The 17,331-nt window shown below is 38.8% G+C and overlaps 1 protein-coding gene across 8 annotated transcripts in view; it reads right to left on the reverse strand.

The window, feature by feature from the left end:
• nab (NGFI-A-binding protein homolog) overlaps window positions 1–17,331 on the reverse strand; it is a 182,290-nt gene that overhangs the window by 85,130 nt on the left and 79,829 nt on the right. For 7 of the 8 annotated variants that reach the window (XM_083141249.1, XM_083141236.1, XM_083141229.1 and 4 more), the window contains exons 2-3: window positions 13,338–13,439; window positions 4,845–4,982 (exon numbers count right to left, since the gene is read on the reverse strand). In XM_083141249.1, the coding sequence (XP_082997375.1) occupies window positions 4,845–4,982; window positions 13,338–13,439 (240 nt within the window). Of the gene's footprint in view, window positions 1–4,844; window positions 4,983–13,337; window positions 13,440–13,479; window positions 13,582–17,331 lie in introns of all 8 variants that reach the window. The other variant, XM_083141221.1, reaches the window with a different exon arrangement.

The following is a 17,331-nucleotide window of genomic DNA, read 5'->3' on the forward strand; positions in this document are numbered from 1 at the left end:
TAGTCGTAACTGGAGGACGTATAACCAGGATGAAAGAAACGGCGCAGACGCGCAGGGAGTAAACTCCCCAAGTCTGAAACCTTTGCCGCTCGAAGATATAAAACACATTGAAATTCATCCAGCTTATCTTCAGCTTGTATATGACGTCATAAAAGTAGACCTGGAGGAGCTGAAAGAGGCCATTTTGTTGCCGTCTGGGAACTTTTCCCATTTCGCTGTCTTTTATGAAGAACTGTCTGGGGCAGCAGTCGTCACGTGCCCTAGGTACGTCGCGTGTATACGACACACTCGCTGTCTGAGGGTACGCCGCTGCCATCATCAAGTTTTTCTACCCCTCCTCTTGCAACAATGCAACGTGCCAGAAGTTGGCGACCAAGTCCGTTTACTACCGACGGCTACGTGCTCTCCTCCCACTGTTCACACAAGGGATGGTTCAGACAAATACTATGGAAACGTTGAAGCACCACTTGCGGCACCATGTGTCTCAGAGCCATCACTAATTTGCCTGAACCTTCTAACACACGAAATTTTCCCACCTCAACTTTAAAAAATACTAAACGCAAATACAATTTAGGGTTTGTGAGCCAAATTTGCCAATTAACCCTCCCACCTTTCTTTCTGACCACGGTGCAGGAATGCTAACATTGCAATGTTTCTTGGGTTAGGATGTCCAGGTTTTCGACAATTGTATAAAAACACGCACTACTGCGTCGAAACTCCCTGTTGTATCCATCTGAAACGTCATAGCCTACGTATTTTTATGTGGATACTTTTAACGTAACATCATAATTGTCATATTATGGCCAACTGACATCTCTGAATCTCTTTGATTTGACAATATTCGGAAGTCTGTACGGACATATATAACATCTCATTATTGCATTACTATTGTTACGTACATAAATGCTGGGTAACGTTGTCGCCATGTAAACAAGAATGCCTTAGTTAAATTCTGAATATTTTAAACTACATGCCCGACCTCGTTAATTTCGTTCTTATTCTGAACATTTCTAAATCATCGCCGCTATATTCAGGAAAAAATAAAATACGGAAGAGTAGCGTATCACAAACTTTAATTCCACCGTAAGAACGTATCGCTAAGTACGTACACAAATGATGTGGTACTTATCGACAAAGATAACAGTAGGAAAATTGTCCATTGCTATTTTTTCTAGACATTCTGTTTGTTTTAAAGCAGTGGAGTTATTCTTATGCTGGCTCGACAAGCTGTTAGGGTGTCTTGATTCAATTCTTTAATTCAAATGGAATGAACAACAGAATGGACAATTCGTCTACAGTAAGGGTTCTCACTTGTCGCACTAAGTCAAACTCCGTATTTCGTCCTCTGACGTCAGGTTAAATGCTTTCTTGTTGTTATGCTAAATGTGGTGTATTTAAGCTAAGGGGTCTAATCCTAACCTAACCACGAAAGCATTCCGCACTTGCATCAGAAGATGAAATACGGCGCTTAACAGAGAAGGTGCTTGACTTAGTGTTATGAAACATTCCCACTGTGGGGCGCTAGATTCTCCGCGCAACCGCGAGCTCGTGGCTCCTGGTAAGGCTTGCAAGGTAGGCCCCAGACGCGCGGTTGCGCGGGGAATCAAGCACCATGTATTATCTTTACCGTTCGTTGTATTACACTATGTTAGAAGACTCCAAACTTTGAGCTGGTTAAAAGCATTTTCTACTGCACGTTTGTCAAGTTATTTCGCAGAACGGTCCTGGGGAAAATGCTTTTCCCTGCGAAAAGCTGAACTTATTTTGGAACATGCAACATCATCTTGCATGAAATTGCGTGACAATGCTGTAGGAACAGCTTAGACTTCAAGATCGTCAGGAATCTTTTCTTTCTGTGTTTGTTCCTTCCAGAAGGAATGGACGTTCTTCCTCTGTGGTTTTGCAGGCCTCGAGGAAACGGAAGGGAGGAAAAAAAGGGTTCTTGGACCTCGTCCAGAAAAAAAGAATCCGCTGATATCTCTCTCCACCCACCTCTCCTGGTCCAACGGACTCGCCTGGGAGGAGAAAAAAAATATAACATGAAGATTTCCTCCCCCGCGCGATCCTGAACACCCCCAACCCTGCTTGAGAAAAGAAATATTGCACACCAGAATAAATACGATATGGCAGGATGGAGAAGGGAAAAAATGACGTTGACACGTGGTGTTAAAAATCGATAACTTCTCCCTCCTCCCCCAAGCCCTTCGAAATTCTTTCCCCTCTCTCTCTCCCTAGCTTTCTTTTTCTCCCTTTTCTTCCGCAAGCTTTTTCTAGAAACCGCAGTGCTAACCCACATCCTGGCACTCCTGATGGAAACAAGTGAAGTACGTTACGTAAGGCAGCTGAAAAAACAGCAGAGTGTATTTTTGTTCGGAGCTTACAGTCGAGCAAAGTGAACACAAAACGCGCATCATATCACCAATGTAAAGCGAGAGCGCGCCGGTGAGTTGCTACTAAATCGTACCAAGGTAGACTTTTTGTGATTAAAAAAAATGAAGCTGAGGTGAAATTATTCTGGGTTGGTAAAAGGGGTGAACAATGGTTATTGATTCTTTCCAAACTTAAAATATAAACCAGTTGAGTGACAACTTTTGAAATTAACCAGTAGGAAAGATGGGGAACGCGTGATATTGGACATATACGTACAACTCTTGTCTTTTGCAAAACACTGAGTACACAACTTAATTTTTGTAACATAAATGTTTCCCTACAACTCCAGAACACGTGTTCCATTTATGCACATGTACTTTGGACAATTTTTGACAAACTATTGCCAAGACAGCCTGAACAGACCAAACTATCCTGCACTCTCATTAATTTTCATCTAGTGATACATGACTGCGTTTAAGTCTTCTCATCGAGATTATCTCCCTTCCGTTCCGTACACAACTGCACGTAAATGCTTTCCTACAATCAGTGTAATCCATGAATAATACACATGAAACAGAAAATGTATAGTGTACAAATATATGCATTAAAATTATATCAAAACAGCACATCTGTATTACTGAATGGACCGTTAATTTGCCAATATCTCATTAGCGTGCCTGCCTTATTGAATGAAGCTGGTTGTGGGCGAAACTTTCCTACCTACGGTTGAGTTGCGTCTACATTTCGAAGTATATATTCCTTGTCCACCCTAGGCAAGTGTTGTTAAAAAAGTTTTGCTCCCCCACTTCCCCCCGCCCTTCCTGGAAAAAGTCCGGGAACGGCTATGACTGGCAAGCCTTGAATTTGATACCAATCTCAGACTAGGTCCACTCACCGAGCGGTGTTGAGCACAGCGGGATTTCTGCATTTCATTTTTATTGTCTTTGTAACGTATGATTTTCTTAATCAGTTTAATACTATTAGAACCACAGACGTACCATGAGGCATTTACTCTAGCAGTATCTGGCTTTTCAGACCAATTTGCCTCCCGGTTCAACGAACGAATATGGAACAGAAAACAATGGTAACTATACTACCATTGGAGTGTGGCGACGGCTGGTTTTGGATGCAACAGTGGGAAAATACTATTGAAATAATGTAAATAAAAGGTAAAGAACTGCTAGAAATATGGAAATACGTAATATGTGATCTGCGAGGGGAATGGCCGTCAGGAAAACACAATACAAAGGAACGAAACTGAGAAGGCTCTTCGGAAAGAATGGAAGATGAAAAATACAAGTATTTTAACGAGTATAATACCGATTGAAAAATGTGCGAATTTAAATAATTCAACAGCCGAGGGAATAAAATTTACGTGTGGCGAAGATATTTAAAACAAAAAAAATCTTACACAGTCTCTTCCTTCACAATCACAAAATATCAATGCCATTGTTCATGCAACTGTAGTGTTTGCAACCACATACCATGAAGGTATGCTTCATACAGAGTACGCTTCGCATTCGACACAGTAGGCAAATCCATAGCATTCAAAATGCAGAGCTATAACAATGGCGATAAAATTTACTACGGAGAAAGCAATGGAATCAAATCCATCTCCTCAGAGGAATGTAATTTTTCTCAAGAGATTCTGGGAAGGTCTCCGCGAAATAAATCTTCGAATTACATCAAGCATAATGTTCGATGTACACTTTCTTTCCGTAAACAAATACATACATTAAAAAAAACCTACAGCTTTCTGTTTAAATGCGACAACCTACGCAAATACAACACCAGTACATTTACCCGAGCAGAAACTGAATATTAACAATAAAGTGACTGGAACAGAATAAGGCTGGCGAAGAGATTCTCGAGAAGTATCGAAGCGTAGTCCCGAATATGGTAAGTTGTAAGATGTCCTATTAGAAAGTATGTTACGTATAACCTACTCATTGCATGATACGATTAATAATTACGAACATTGATGATATATGAAATAATATGGCCCTAAAAGAGAGAGGGAAGGGAGAGAGAAACGAGAGCGGCTAAAATAATGAAAAACAAAAAAGTACAGGGAGGAGACCACAGATAAGGTGGGAGGATTAAAAAAAATGGCAGAGTGGATAGTAAGAGACGGGGAATAGTGGAGAGTTATAATGAGGAACAGACCAAATAAATGACTAGAATAGGCGATGGATAAAGAGTTATCCCCAATCTGCTTTCTGATGCTAAACCACAACACTAAAATCTCGCAGTTTTATTATTTACTTGTTCACGGTGTTTTCGAAATAGTTTTCCTTATTATTTCTACATCTAGAGTTTTTGTGATCTAGACTTAGGCACTTCTTAATTCTGTGTTCCGTATATATCATATATCATAACGCGAAATCAGTATCCATTGGGCTGCTTGCTGACTTGCAAAACGATAGAAAATTTCTTGACACTGACATGAGCCATATGGTAAAATGAGAACTTACCTGGGTTGCTGACCCATTCTTGCAAGGCCTTCTGAAGTCGCCGAACATGCAGCGGCTTCGACGCCATTCCCACAAGAGCCATGATCTCCAGGAACTCCTCCTCGCCCGCCTCGCACAGCTGCTGGACATCGTCGCCGCCTGGAAGAAAAGCACGCGTTGAAAATATACAGTCCTTACTTATAGCTTTGATTGCTGATGGCTACCGGAGTCATTGCTTATCTTTGGAGGAACGAGAAGATATAACGGCCATAAAGTTTGGAACCAGTAGCAGAATTGCAGAATTACAGGCGAGCCTCTTACTGCGATCACCTGGCTTCAACCCCATGGATATTGCCATACGGAGAATTTTGAAATCTGAGGTTTATGGTGTGAAAATCCTGGAACTGGACCATCTCCTGGAAAGGATAACCACTGAAACGGCTGCTCTGGATACTCACAGTTTGAAGAGAATTTAAGGTAACAGGTTGAAACGTTTAAGGAAGTGTGTCGGAACTAGTGACGGACATATGGAGCACGTTTATCATTAAGGAATGCGCTATTCATCAGTTCTCTCATTGGTTTCAGACTTTATGGTCACTCTGTATATATTCATACATTAAAAGTGGAAAGTAAATAGACATGATTATTTCGTGAATTTCTATTATGCACATTGCAATTGCAAATAAGAAAGCTAAAAAAGAGGGGGGAAACAGTTCCGTGTAGACAAGCGTGAAGTAAGAAAAATACAATGCATCCCATTTTATAGTATCTATGGTGTTTATACCTGTATATTTGATAAGCATTTTGCTCTTATTCTGTTATTTTCTTCCGTATTATTTTCCACTTTTTTCCCCACCCTTTCTGATTTCCTGTAAATTCTATTGCAATTAATATCCTATTGGATATTACTTGCAGTTGCACTCTTCCCATATTAAATTGATCTCGTTTGTTTTTTCCCTTCTTTTTAACACTTACTCATAGCTTAATCTTCATATTTTTCCTATGTCAATTATTCTTGTTCTGAAGATTTAATTCCAGGATTATTTCTTTGGTGTTTGATTGTTTTCTAACTTTTCTTCCTTCTGTGGTAGTCCAATTTTTCATACGGAAGGGGATACATTTCGGAAATTTACATAACCCGTCATGCGATTCTGATTGTTTAGTCTTGAGACCAGGAGAGGGATCAAATGGGTTCACTTGTATTGCTTTAAGTTATATTGATTGGTTTGGTTAATTTTACTTCGCTTTTCTGCCAATTTTGGCTAATCGCGGTGAGGATGAGTGACATGATTAAATTGAAGGAACAGTCTTAAAGAACACTCATGTCCAAGCCAGGATTCGAACCCTCGACCCTCGTTGCGCGCTGTGATAACCACTATAACCCTCTGTATCATAGCTTGTCGATAATGATAGTTCTAGAATTTAGTTCCGGGGTAACATATGTATTTTCTTTCAAGAGACGGGGAATTTGTCCGTCTTCCACCGAAATAGGGTTGCCGCAGTTATGCTTAGCCATATACTATAAACTGAAAATACACAATCTTCGGAAACAGAAAGACTGGTAAATTATCTGAGCAGCAACAATCGGTTGCCCAAAGCGAAGTGTTACGTGTTCCTAAGGCATAAGAGTTGCTTTACGAACGTCCCTTTACTATACTCATCCATTCTCATTGTCGCGGTTAGCCGAAGTAGACATGAAAGCCAAGCAAAATAAGAAGAAGCTACAAAAAGAGAGCCGACATCTGACAATTGCCAGAAATGCCAGATGAGGGATATTCTCTCAGCGCGGGGAAATTAAGGTTGAATTTTAGGTGAAAAGGGTTAAATAGAAATTTCATGGGTAACATAAAACATTGCTTGGATATTTGAAGATAACGAGTTCACATATTGAATTCAAGTTCATTAGAGTGTAAAACACACATTCCTTTAAGTTAATTTCTTTCTCCACTTAATTTAGTTTTCCCAAAACGAGCTATAATTGAAACTTGGCTTGAGAAAATTAATATAATTACTGTCTACCTTTTAAAGATTAATTATTAATAAGGGTTGAAACAGTTTTGTTGATGATTTTTAATTTTTGAAGACAAAGGGGAAATTTTGGATCGAAAGGGAATTTTGCACTTTTAAAAGGAATATTGTGTTTTCTGTTTGTGACAACACTGATCGAGCGTTGAGTTGGACTGATTGACGTTACACAGTGTATGGTTACTTTTATGAGTTATATTTCACTATAATTTTTTTTAAATAAATGTATATATAAAAAAGTAAAGCGTGCATTCCATCAATCAAATCAATCAATCGAAGCGTGAATGCGTAAAACCTTGCAGGGTGGTCAGCTGGGAGAATGCATTCCCATGCACCGTCGACCGAAACACTTAATTGAAATAAACTCTGCCGTTGTATATGTGTGTGTCGGAAGACAGGACGGCTATTAAAAGAAACCTGCCTGCCACCGTTTCTTGGTGCATCGCTGTTCCGGTTCGCTACCCAGCACGAGCCTGGTCAGGGTTGCCATCTACGTGCGCGCGTAATTATTTATTGTGTCTCCCTGTTAACGCCTTAACAATGAACGTCGTATTCTTCTGCGTAAGTTTCGGATGGTCTCTATGTTGCGGCGGCTGTTGCGTGAGGCTGCTAAGGTCATGGTGCTTTTCCATTAGTTTAATTCACATTTCTTCCGCTTTTGGATAATCGTAACAATGAGAATGATACCATCAGATGAAAATAACAAAAATACAAAGAAATACCAATTGCCCACAAGATGCTTAGGAAACACCGAAATTGTTGGGTTCTTACCGGTGCTGAAAGTCCGGACTGTTCTCACCAATGAAAAATAAATACGATTACCCGGGAGACCTAAAATAATTTTAAAAATGTCAAAATAAAAATCAGATTTATGATCTACGATTTTGGCTTCTGACTTAGTCACTACAAAGAGGAAAATTTCCATCCTTCAAAATCAGAATTCATAATCACTGGTGTCGGAATGCACTGTCGTAGTTCATCATCACGTGGTACTACATGCATAGACAATTCAGTAAAAATTCCGGATCATCGAAGTGTGACGTTCTAATAAAGTGGCTCCACTTTAAACCACAGCCGAATCTTCTTCATTAGTGATTTTCAATCTTGGTGAGACCAGTATTTTTTATTTTTTAAAAAAGTCGATGCATCGATCCCTATAATTTTATTCGTAAATGCTTTTCTAATTTTTTAAATTTTATAGCTAGAATATGTAGCCAGGATCTTTAGGCAGCTGAGCTTTCGACTCATTCAAGAATATTTCCACAGCAAAATATTTGTTAATGAAAATTACTGCGCAAACTAACAGTGACCGGCCTGGAGGTTGGAATGCACTGCTCTTGATTACCGGACGGTAGCGATGAGAATTTAACATCCGGCCTTCATGGTGATGTGTGTAGCTGTAACGTGCTACGTAGCCGAGATCCTGGATTCGAATTCTGGATAATGCATGGATGGATCATTGCGTATGCGCCATTACCCCATTCATCTTCATCATCGAGATTAATGAAAGTGGTAGGAAATCAGTGTGAAATAGAAAGTGACAGAAAGAAAGAAATATGGGCGAATACAGGGAAAGTTTGAAGGAAGGAAAATTTCCTATTTGTACCCTTTATTTGTGAAAATTATTGCATTTTGTTCTTTCTAGTATCCTTCTAGCTCTTCGGCTTCCTTTATCAGGCTTAGTGCATCGTTCTTCGTGATGATTGCTCACTCTACTGATTTTCCTGTTCTTGTTGTTCTACGTAGTTTTCTGTCTCTTATTCTTCTTTATTGACTCTCCTTTTATCTCTCTGTCTGGTCACAGTTACTCTTTATCTCTCTCTTCTTTGTTACTCTTCCTTATACTTTTTCTTCTTTTCCTCCCCGTCATTTCTTTTCATTCTTCCATATCTCTTATCTCTTTTTTCTGTGTAGTTCCTTCATTTCTCTTCCATTCTCATTCTCGTTCCGTTCATATATATTTTTTCTATTTGTACTTTACATTTCTTTCTTCCCAAGACACGTAAACATGGCGTCGTTATATTACGCACAACTTTTCGATCTTCACCCCCCCCCCCCCCCTAATTTCTTTAAAAATTGTCTGTGGACGTCCATTGAAAAAAGAAAGAAGGAGAATTTGACAAACTCATCTCCGAAAAACTGGCCAGAGTTGGACAGCCTGTCCATGGTGCTGCTCAAGTGACAGGTTTTATGCTTTGTCGACGTCCGCATTCCGCTGGTCCCCGAGGCAGGATCTCCTCCGAGCAAGGAATTGCCGTCGACGCCGCGTGTAATGAGCCGACGGAGGAAGGGGAATTATTGCATCTCGTGTGGAGAAGAACCGTAAAGACAGTCATCATTTAAAACAGGTAATCTCGTAATGAAAAATATCGCTTTGATGATGCATCTAATGAGACTTTAGGTGCTATTCTTTTTCGTTTTATGTGCAGCCAAGACAAGAACAAAAACAGTTACGTTCTGCAAAGCGATCCAGTTAGTTGTACGTTTGCTTATTTTACGTTCATATTCCTATGGACCATATCAATTCCGACGGTAATATCAGCGGATTAATAATCACAAGAACGTATTGCCTGGACTCGAACTCAATTTGCGCATAGTAGATCTCAAGTTATTGCGGTTGTAATTTGTGATTATTTGGATTGATTGATTGACTGATTTGGTTTATTGTGCCACTTTGATGTCCAGATATTACTAGAATAATTAAATCAAGAAGACTTAGAAGGGCAAGCCATGTGGCACGAATTGGAGAGGAAAGAAGAGTTTACATGATTCTTGTTGGGAAATCTGAAGATAAGAGACCTGTGGGAAGGCCAAGACGAAGATGGAGAAATAACGTTGAGATGGACCTAAAGGAAATCGGTAAGGATGGAAAAGTTCGGATTGCTCTTGCTCAGGATAGGGACAGGGCTTGCGTTCCTGCCGCCAAAAGCCTTTGGGTTCATGAATGCTAGAGAGTTAGTTTTTCTGCCACTTTTGGCTAATCGTGAATATGGGGATGAGCGATGATGTGATGAAATCGATGAAGATATTCTCACAAATAACACCCATGCCCAGACCGGGATTCGAATCCGGGATCCGTGGAGTCGGAGTTGACAATATAAACAAAAGAGAAATTGTGTTTTCAAATTAAAACTAAACTTGAACTAGTGTTATCCAATGACAACTGAAATAGAATCAGCGTTGTCCAATAATAACCATAGTATAGTCATTGTCCATGGTGATGGAGTTAATTTTTGCGTCAAGGAAGGTTATTTCAGGTGCCTTGGGTGGGCGACAGCGCAATTTTAGAAGTAAAGAGACGTGATCTCCTTTTTAGACGTCAACATAGCCCCATAGCGTTAATTGACGACATATTGTTTGTTTTACCGTTTATTGAGGGGGTAGCGTCAACGAATTTCGGTCTTTTTAGACTAAAAGCAATAAATTATTGAATTTTCAGCACTTGCTATTTGGACGGTATATTAAGAAGCTGAATCAGCAAGTCTAAATACAGCTGTTACTGCCCCGTCTTGCTCCCTGCGTTCCATCCCAAACGCAAGGAACTGGAGCAGAAAAAGAAAAGAATAGGGAGAAGAACGCAGGCGAAAAGAGAGAAGAGAAGACCAAAGAGCAGCTGCACATTGTGTGCTTTGGTCTCCAGGTGTGCACAATCCCCCATATACGTATGTGATAAACACTGTGCAATGTATTGCATAGATCGTACTTCAAGAAATATTGCGCACCAGTCGTGCCCATACACGAAGCAATGGAGAGTCGAAATTCTTTAGTAGTAATGACTGCAGTAAGATGTGCCTGTAGTAATGAATGTGGATGGGTATCTGTTACTTTGAGGGAGAGTTAATGACATGAATTAAGGTTCAGCTGTGGTTGGAGCTTGCCGCAGTAGGTATGGAAAAGAGATCTATATCACCACCTGATATTCAAGACGAGACCTAGATCACCTTTTGAAATTCAAGACGAGACCTAGATCACCTTTTGAAATTCAAGACGAGACCTAGCTCACCTTTTGAAATTCAAGACGAGACCTAGATCACCTTTTGAAATTCAAGACGAGACCTAGATCACCTTTTGAAATTCAAGACGAGACCTAGATCACCTTTTGAAATTCAAGACGAGACCGAGCTCACCTTTTGAAATTCAAGATGAGACCTAGACCACATTGATGTCCTCTATACGTGGTGAATTTTGTCGGTGTTTTAGGACTTGTGAAAATCAATACCACCTTGTGCTCGGATTGGCTAATCGGGACTGGACCTACACTTTTAAAGTAGGATTTGAACCACTTTGCAATGTGCATTGACTGGGAAGAGAGAGAAATTGTACTTTATCGTATAGTGAATTTGGTTATTTTATTGCCGATTTTCTACTTCTAATCGTGGCTATGGGGATAAAAGGTGAATTGAGGAAAGTTGAAGTAACAAGAGCGGTCAAACGTCCATGCCTTACTCAACCTACATTATGATTCGAACAAAATATTTCTGGTTTCACAGTGCTCCACGCCATCTACTTCACAACGGAGAAACAGAAAAACAGAAAGAGAAAAGTGGTGTCTGGGTTAGCAATATCAGTTTTGGTGGTCGGTTCAAGAGCACTCGTTGAAAACTGACAACTAATTTTTTTTAAAAAACGTTTTCATTAAAATCGTGAAGGGAGTAGTCAAACAGTATTTCGGAGACAGAAGGCGTGCCAGTGAAGAGGTGTACCCTCGGATCGCCCTGTCGTGAGCGACGAGGCTGTTAAGGACGCTAAACTAACTTAAGTGAGTAACAAGCGAGCGAGCACCAGGGCAACATCGTAAATCATATCAGTCTCTGCGTCTTTTTTATAGAGCATCGCTTTTCTAAAAAAAGGTGTCTGCGCTCTGAACCAGAGCTGAGACCGTAATGCTCGTAGTATTGTCTCTCGGAGGCGATTTCACGCACCCTGTCCTTTGAACCCCGCCCGCGGCCGCTCCTATGAGGCATCGCCTCGAAGTTAATGAGAACTCACACGCGCAAAAGCGAGGCTCATTATTTAATTTTTTCTTGGGTGGGGGGGGGATGAGTGGAGAAGCTCCAGAGCTGGGCACAGCGTTGTAATTGGCTATGGATGAACACGTGAATCAATTTGCAAGGATAAGATTTTTAACTCTCTCTCTCTTTCAAGTTTCCCTTATTTCTTAATGTAGAGCTCCATTTTCACGCAGGTTCATTGATTCTGTACTGTTGGTTTCACGCTTTAAGTCAAGGGTCGACTTTATCTTGTTGCAGCTAAACATTACTCTTCTCGCAACTTGGGACTTCTTGTGTTCTTCCCCAACCAATGATTGGATCACTTTATCCCTTGAGATCAGGAGTGCGTTAACACTAACTGCCATGGGTATCAGACTGATACACAACTTCACAACTTGCAAGCAGCGTGTATAGTTCTCATACACAGCTCCTTTGAAAGCAAACGTGTGTATGGAACTACGTTGTTGCTACAGAGTGTGTATAATTGTTGTACACCCAACGGCAAAAGAAATGGGAAGCGAATTGACCATTTTCTTTCAGTATGTTTTCAGCAATGTGATGGTAATGAGTTGGAACAGAAATGTCAATAAGTAGAGGACAACATCGGCTTCGTATCAGCAGAATTCCGTTCCTTAAAACAGCACACAATGTAAAATAAGAAAAAATGAAAATAGCGATGTACAATTTGCCTATTATTATCTTTGCCATTGGCTGTACACACGGCCTAAGGCAGAAGGTTTTTTTTTAAAAAAAAAGTGTATTATACAGGCCGTGTGCATAATAATTATACACACTATCAAAATATCTCCGGCCTCCCTCAATAAAATACAAAATTCGGCAGTTGAAGTGTTAAGTATTTAAGCGCTCAGTGAGCAAAGTGTTCGTTTCGCTATCTGATGATCAAATTAATTTGAGAAAGCTTTCACTTAGCTCAGAAAAATATTAACGACAGAATATAATATCACTGCGTTATTCAACTGTGTGTGGTCGAGGTAACTGGCGAGGAAATATTTTTTGTTGATGGCGTGAAATTCAATGTGACAAACTGAAAATTAGTGTTAAATATAGACGCCTAATACAGATTTATAAGACAGTAAGTGAAAATCAAGACACGAAGGGATAAAGTACACGATAATTTGTGGATGCATAGAACTAATTAACCCACATTATAATATGCTTCGAATAAAAAATACTTTTTTCTACAAAAAGATGAAACGTTAATGAAATAAACGCTCACTTAATGACGTTAAAAGTTCAAGCATGGTTTTGCGTTCATCTATCCACCTTTGTGAAATTAAATTAATTTTCCATTATGTTATACGAGTAAATTATATCCCAAGCGCACTCTGGTAATGTGTAATGATAACTTCGTAAATCTGAAAATTAGTTCATAAACACATTATTTCTGGTTATTTGAATCTCGTATCAACATTGTTAATATATTGAGATAGGGAAACGAAAATATACAGGGGCATTCTGATAATACGTATATACTCACCCATCTCCAGCAGAGTGTCGTAGTAGGCTAGAAGGCTGGCTCGTTGCATCACCCTGTACAGCTGAAGCTCTGCCTCGTTGGTCGGCGCCGACGTCAGCACAACTGGAAGAGAAGGAAGAAGAAAAGAAGGCGTATTACTTACCTTGGCTAACGAAAGTGTCGTAGTAGCTTAGCAGGTTGGCACGCTGTAATACCCGAAACAACTGGACCTCCGACAAGTTGTAGGGTATGGAGGTGACGGCAACTGCAAGCAAGAACACACCAGGTGTACGAACGCTTTGGATTTGAACCACGTACAATAAGGTTGAGACATTATTTCCAACTGGTTCACTGTCGAAGAGTGCCAACTGCTGCCACCACGAACGACGAAAAAAAGGGGGGGGAAGCAAGGTTCGTTTTAAGTTTACTCTATGCTCAAGACTGAATCTACAGTTCAAAGTGGACTCTGATACACTTTGCCCATCATTCAGCACTTCTGCATTTTCAATAACTAACTTTATCAGACGATAAAGCAGTGTTTTCAAAAATATCTCCGTAGTGACTATTGTAGCGCTGTGGAGAGACTTTCTGAACACACTGAAAAAACAGAAAAACTTCGAATGGTAGTTTGAACTTTCTCTAACGAAAATCAAACATCTTAATTTTTAGTGGAATTTTCAAATTCGACATCAACTGCATCAGTTTTGTGGACATGTCAGTGCGACGAGCCGCTTTACTACCAACGATTTCAACGGTGTGAACCTTCTAAATCAAATCTAATTTGGTATTCGTCAAAATGTAACTTCATAATTTACAAGATGATGTTCTATCTTGTGTCAAGACAGGAATTAATAGTGGTTTAATCTGCACAGTAGTTACTAACGAAGGTGTACAGCCTCTTCAATACTTCATGCGCAATAGATTCAATCTAGTGGACTGTACATTAGATGAAAAATAATGTTAAATAAGGTTGAATGCTTTCTGAAGCGGGCAGTCTTACTATTCTGTAAAGATGGAAACAGATAATTTCATGAACTTATGTTAAAGCATGGAACAGACTGCAAGTGCGATGTTATTCTCTTTGATATTGTGCATGCACACTATGTCAAGACAAGCGAATAAACGAATTCATCAACATATTTTAGAACGGTAATGCGAGAAGATCTCTGTGATAAAATACGCAAACGTGTCAATATTTTATTATTTGTGGAAGCAAGAGCAAGCACTCTTCATAACACATATAACAGCAGACCAGTCAGAAACAGGATTCGAACCACGAGCGATGGGAAGAACTAACTCTACAGTACCGTGAGAGCATATACACATGTGCCAACATGCTAACTCCATATTTACACAATAATTATTTCCGACAGGGCGTTTCACTCTGAAATAATCTAACATAGTTACTCGAAAAAAAAAATACGTACCATTATATTCACAGTCTTGTTTCAAATACTCAGATAGCATAATGGCAAATATATTTTCTTCTCTTATCTTAATCGACATCTAACAACTTACCGTCGTTCAAAATTAGAAGAAACTTACAAAAAACTTACAACAGATAATAGTAAAAACAACCATCTTATAAGAAAACTGTCTCAAGTAAAAAATGAAGAATAAATAGTTTGGAACCATTTGCACAAAAACATATTCTACAGCAAATGAGTTTGCAATATTACTTCTTTATAAAGAATGAAACATTTATGAAGAATGAAACGATTTACCTTATCTCGCATTCTCTAAAGATGTAAATATCCAAACAAGTATATAAAGATTACGTACATTTATAAGAACTTTTGAAACACCCTGTCGTATATCGAAAATACACTTTACAACATGTAACAGCATGCAAACTATTATTGGCTAAATTAATTAACACAAATATGTGATGGCTCTCACACACATATTTTAAACCAAAAAATAATAAAACTAACAACCCACCCATGTGAAAGATTTTCTTGAGGTTATACTGTACTGACTACAGAATATACTATAAAACTGTCAATGCCATCTCAATAATTGACATATTGTTAGAAAAGATTAGTAATCACTCCGATCATCAACATTACAGCGTCATAAGTCGAGGACAAAGGATAACGTTTCCCCCATAATATGTACGTATGCGTACAATGTATATTACCGTAAATTGAAATAAAGCTAATATTTCATGTATATATTCTCCAATAATTCAAAACTGGCGGCACTAATTACAGAAATTTGAAGCTACTTTTTGGAAATAAATAATTCACTTTCTGGAAAGCATTAATATAATTATAATGGTCGACAATCGTGAAATTCGACTGCTGCCAATCACCATACGATTTACTGCGGGTAAAGAATTAAAGAAAATGGAAATTGCATATGAAGATTGTATTTTAGAGTTTATACTTTTAATGTAGGCCGTATTACGATCCTAAATTTCAGTATAAAGTGAAAACAAAATACAAAAAGTTTAATTTCTGCACTGTGCATCATTGCTTTCCATATTCCACCTATTGGAGTCTTGGGCATTTTCATATATTAAAAAGAAAACTATATATAAATTCTATTTTATCTGAATCTGTTATCTTCCTCGGGACTTCTTCACAATTCGTAAAAATAATCTATAATAGATGTACTTCCAAGCAGTTATCCACTTTTCCTCGTAAATGTACAGTCACCGGCAATATAAATAGGACACCTAGATCTTCAAATACTCGCTTTCCAGCTAGGCTTTATGTTTTTGCCTAACTTTTTAATAGCCAATTTTCAATGGCACCTTCTACCACCACCATAGAATTAGGCAACACACATAAGGCCTCGCAGGGAAGCGACTGTTTCAGGATCTAGGTGTGCCATTTTCATTGCCATTCATGTACATTCTTGATAAACTTTCAGGAATTTAAAGTCTATCGCAAGCACGATGCAGTGTTCGAATTGAACAGAGTGTGTGTGGGAGGGTGAGGGGGAGGGAGCAAATCAGAACTTTCTTCGACACTTTTAAAGTTTTGTGGTTTACTTTATTTAGGAAAATTCAAACTGTATTATTAAAATAACAATAGCAACAAAGTATTAAAAAGCCGCAGGCTATTTTTATGAAAATGAAAGCTTGTATAATTTAGTTCCTGAATTTCTAATCTTCTCAGGAAGATTTGACATGCTGGTAGTATAATTACTCGTATAACCTTTATGCATTTCAAGACTGCTAATATTGATGAATATTTTAAAACTATAATATGATAGTACATGTCTTAACAGAGGGAAGAAAACTTTCTTTGTCCAGTTGTGAATAAATTTAGAAATGTAGAGGTAATGAGAAAAAAGTTGGGAATGCCGAGGAGTGGGGGGGAGGGGTTACCTGCTCCCGCGAATTCGAACACTGCTCATAAATAATCAATACTTTCTCTTTCTGCTAAGCACAGAACTTTATAATTTTAGTGAAGACACGTGGAATGTTAAGTTTTCTTTTAAACCAAGCAGACATTGGCAGTCATTAACAAGAGAGATCCCACGAGAGACAACCGATCGTTAATGTAACGAATTAACCCCTTCGAAGCATGCAGGAGGAAATAATTTAAGGAGAAGTAGAACTACATGGGAAGTTAATTTTGTGAACGGGGTTCATATCTTGAAAGGTTAACGCACTAGAGAAGGGGAAAACCAAGTTTATTTTTTGGTTCATTTGTGTAACTCGTGTACAAAGTGTTTTAAAAGTGGAAAGTAGGCAAATGAGGACACTTTTTGCTTTCTACCCATTATTGCGAACTGTTAGTGGCTACATTGAGACAAAGATGAAATTAATGTAGAACTATAGGTTTTGATGATTTTTCTTCGAAATTTCAATGTCAAAATATCGACGTACAAGTTATATTTCTTCTTTTCTCTGGACTCTACTGCTACACATCAACAGGCATATCAGGTGGTGGCAGGATGCAATTTCAAGTTAATACTTCATACGTAAGCAAAGATCGCCAAAACTTAAATAAATTCTGAATTGAGGCTATGCAAAAATAAGGAAGAAAATACAATATATACA

This window comes from Lepisma saccharinum, chromosome 1 (genome assembly GCF_977018435.1).
Source record: "Lepisma saccharinum chromosome 1, izLepSacc3.1, whole genome shotgun sequence".
NCBI lineage: Eukaryota > Metazoa > Arthropoda > Insecta > Zygentoma > Lepismatidae > Lepisma > Lepisma saccharinum.